General features: G+C 43.7%; 1 protein-coding gene across 1 annotated transcript in view; it reads left to right on the top strand.

Annotated features, from left to right (window-relative positions):
* Positions 1–189: 189 nt before the first annotated feature.
* FBXO34 (F-box protein 34) overlaps positions 190–4,032 on the top strand; it is a 10,579-nt gene continuing 6,736 nt past the window's right edge. Inside the window, exon 1 of the mRNA XM_010079127.1 lies at positions 190–266. Coding sequence (XP_010077429.1) covers positions 190–266 — 77 coding nt within the window. The remainder of the gene's footprint in view (positions 267–4,032) is intronic.

The raw sequence follows: 4,032 nt of genomic DNA, 5'->3' as shown, positions 1-4,032 counted from the left end.
CCTTGTCCTGATCATCTGTGCTTCACTGCTGCACTCAGACGTGATCTTCTTATGTTGTTTGTTCAGTTTCTAGGTGGCAGAGACACGGTGAAGCTCTGTGTGGGGCAAGGAGAGCCGATGGGGGAGCGCAGTGCGTAGCCCAGGATGGACTGGCTGTGACGGCGTGCCTTAGCTGGAGAGGTAGTTATGATGAAGAGTTCCTGCAGAGCTGGCCTCCACAGGGAACCGCTGAATTCCACATCCTCCACCTTCCATCAAGTCAAACGGTATGAACAGGCTGGCTGGTCTGCCTGTAGTTCAGGATTGAGAACTGATTTAGTCTCCTCCTTACTGTCCTGTTGTCTTGCATGTCACCCAAATGTTTGGTCTAAATTCTTACTTTCAGAAAGTGTTTAAGTGAAATGTTGTAACGGCTTAAGGGTAGAAATGTTCTTTGACATTTTTATTTGATATTGACAACTGCAGTTTCACTGCAGCTGGTACTGTACTTGGAGAAATATTTTTGAGTTTTTTTTTTAGGAACAGCTGTAAATTAATTGGGAACATAGCTTTGAATTAAAACTTAATTGAAAATGACTTGTCATAGTAGGCTTTAAAACACGCAGTCAGCTTAAAGCGAGTGGAAATACTGGCAATCGTTGTGGTTTGTCTTACTATGAAGTAATTAGATTAGTTTAAGCTCAGATTTTGGTATTGCTCACTTTCCTGTGTCTCTTACTAAGAAGAATGCACGACTGATTTCAAACACTTGTGCTTATGTGACAATTAAGTGAACGCCTCTCACTGCGTCTCGTTATAGGAACACTGTACGGAACAACTTGTCCTTATGCAAATGCAAGAACATGCGAGTTTGCTTGAGTTTAAGCTACTTGAAAGTATATGTATTTTTTTTTTTCTTTTTTCTTTTTCTGAAACCAAGACTCTTCAGCTACCTCAGTCTGGAGGAGGAGAGACAGCTTTTTCATTTCCAAAAGCTGTTTGGGTTTAAAGCAGACTTTAACTTTTGTTCTTTGTGGTTGTGTAGACAGCATATACTTGCTGTGTTAGTCTCACAGTAATTCAGTGCTGGAAAGGCTTTCCTCGGTCACCCAGCTCCTTGCTTTCCCAAGCAGTATCGCAGAATCCCCCCTGTAAACTTAAGCCTAAAACGAATTACATCTTTTCATCTCTCCTCCTGTAGGTTAAACCATTACTGAAGATGATGGATCTAGCTGTATGATTAGGAACCTCCTTTTCATTCCCAGACTGAACATTCATGCCAGCTTATATACTTGTTTGAGGTTGTGTTTGGTTTTTTTTTTTTTTGCATAAGGACCTCTTCTTATTTTCTGTGTTTTACCTCTTTTGCTGTGTTCTGTAAAATCCAGTTGCGAACCCTCACCTGTGGCTTTACGGTGCTAAATAACCCAAGTGTTATCTAGTGGTTTCTTCAATAACAAGTGTAGTCATTGTTCGCAGCGGGGATGAATCTCCTCTGAGTCATGTCACAAAGCGTATGCTGTGTTCCAGAGCAGATCTGGCAGGAGGGCTTTCTGCCAGAATCACCTCCGCTGGCCAGTGGTGGCCAACGCGCCTTTCTTGGTTACCTCCCAAACTTAGCGTTCAGCCTTCTGGTGCATCACTATCACCGTATTTCCAAACTCTCCTCCGTATCTGTCACCCAGTGCTTGGTACTTGTGCTGAGGTCACTCCCAACAAAATCAGATGTTCCCAAGACTGATCCTTGAGGCTTGTCTTTGGTTTCCAGGCTGGTATTTTCTCATTCAGCATCACCTGGGGCTGTCTGCAGCTAAGCCAGCTCCTTTGTCTGTTTTCCTGTTCTTCTGCCAACCTGCCTTAACCAGTAAATCTCCTTGTGCCTCCTGAAGTCCATGTAAGATGCAGTACATTTGTCTAGAAAGATCACTTTTTTTGAGAACATTTGGGTTAGCCTGGCATATTGAACTATTCCCTCTTTCCCCTTTTTTTTCTGTGTCCCCTTAATCCTCTTTGCTTTACTGAAACTTGGCCTGGAGATTCTGCAATTTCTCTCCTTTCTCTTTCTCCCCTGCAGTGGCACCTCCAGTGTGCCACATGTTTTATTAACTCATATTGTTGCCTTTCAAGAGGTTTATAAATCTTGCTTCTTGGCCTGCAGTTTGTGAGCCTATCTGTTTTGGATTCTAAAACTGAGATGAGCTACTCCTTGCAATTTTCATGAAGCTTTTTAATCCTCCCTCTGACAATGTTCTTGTTCAGATTAACCCCTGGGCTTTTGCCCTCATGATCACCCTTATCACACCTCTGTAAAAACGATGCAAAGTCAAATTGAGTATTTTGTGCTGTAGCTAGAGTACTCGTAATCTCTGCCCTGACCTTGCTTGCAGCCCTGTTTCTCCCCCTGTCCTTTCCCACAAACTGAACAACCTTTTTACTAGTTCTTTATTTTAAATATCTTTGCAGGGACTTAACACTGCACCAGTTCTCATGTTTATTCCTAGACTTTTTGACCTCTAAGATACAACTTTCCAAGTGATGTGACCTGGTGACTTTAAACCTGTGCCTCCTTCTTGTAGCCTTCCCAGAGAAGGCACGTGTTCTGTTGGAGTTTCTTCTGTTCTTGTTTGGGATTTATTCTTGATAATGAAAACACCTTTTGACTCCTGGAGAATGCCTGCTACTGCTGTCTGCAGTTAAATCCTCCATGAACCAGTTCCTTTTGGTCTTGAGTTTCAGAAGAACAACCTGATGACTTGTCTTCAGATCTAATTTTGCTTATTCTTTTTTATTTTTTTTTTTTGAACTCTGAGTCTCTTAACGCTAGTGCGGTCTAAGGTTAATTTCTACAACCTTTCATTTGTTCTCATTATGGATGTACAGAAATGAGGGCTAAATAGCATCACCTTGTGCTGGTTCATTAACTGTTCGAAGAAATTTGTTGCGCCATGATATGAAGAAAGATTTTGGTCCTCTTGCAGTTAATAAATTAAAAAAGAAAAGAAAGATAAAACATTTCCAGAAGGAAACGTATCACTTACCTGTGCTGCTCTGGGCAGCTTTCAGCAGAAGCCTTATGAAACCACAACTTTTTTTTCTTACTGTCCTTCTGTGATTTTTTTTCTCATCTTAGCCTGTTCCACCACAGGCATGCGTGCTATCCCATCATCTTTGAGCTACAAGTTTCTGGAGCAGCTTATAACCTTGAATACCAAATCTTTTTTGGTTTATTTTGTTCCCTCCTGCTTTATGTCATCCTTGTGTCATCTGTAGTATGGTTGGGAAGCAGGGCACGTGGGTTTGAGCTTCCTCGGGCTCAACACAGAATTGCTTCTGCGTCGTGTGCTTCACGGTAAGTGGTTTTGTACAAAAGACTGGCAAAGCAACGGCGCTTCTTCCTGTGCAAAATTTAGAAAGTAGCTGAGGCTGCTCAGCTCTATGCGGAAAGGCGTATATGTGTGTGTGTGTTTACTTTAAAAAGTGTTACAAACTCAATAATGGCTGGGAGCCCTCAAACTGGAGTAGTCGGTGTGTTGGGCTTGGATGTGTGCTCTCTCACCCGAAACCCCTGTTTGCTGAAGCTGATGGATTTTACACGTGATGGGTTTTATAGCTGCTCCTGTGCACAGCTAGATTTGGGTGTTGTCTCCCCAAAAGTCAGGTTATTTGAACACCTGACGTGGGTGACCAAGCAGGGGGGGATCCAGTGTTAAGAGTTAGGTGCCTACTTAGCTCCTCAGCCCTTTTGGGCCAGCTCTGCCCCACGTGTTCAGCTTGCTCCTGTTTCCCCCCAGGCTGTCTGCCCAAGCAGAGAACACTGCTTCAGCAATCCCCTACCTTCTGGTCACCCTCAAAGCCCATGCTAACGCTCCTCTTGCTCTCTGATTGATGCAAGAGGCAGTTTCACAGGCGGTGGGAGCAGTCAGGAGCAGTTGCTTTAATATCAGGTTATTGCTGCAAGGGAGTGGGGTTTCTAGAAATCGGATGCCTCCGCGGCTGCTGGAGTCAACCCCGCCCCTGGTCTGGAGCATCGTGCTTCCCAACCCGCCTTTCTCC

Source organism: Pterocles gutturalis, unplaced genomic scaffold, assembly GCF_000699245.1.
Source record: "Pterocles gutturalis isolate BGI_N339 unplaced genomic scaffold, ASM69924v1 scaffold8281, whole genome shotgun sequence".
Lineage (NCBI taxonomy): Eukaryota > Metazoa > Chordata > Aves > Pterocliformes > Pteroclidae > Pterocles > Pterocles gutturalis.
The sequence above is the reverse complement of the archived record's forward strand: the minus strand, read 5'-3'. Positions and strand labels throughout refer to the sequence as shown.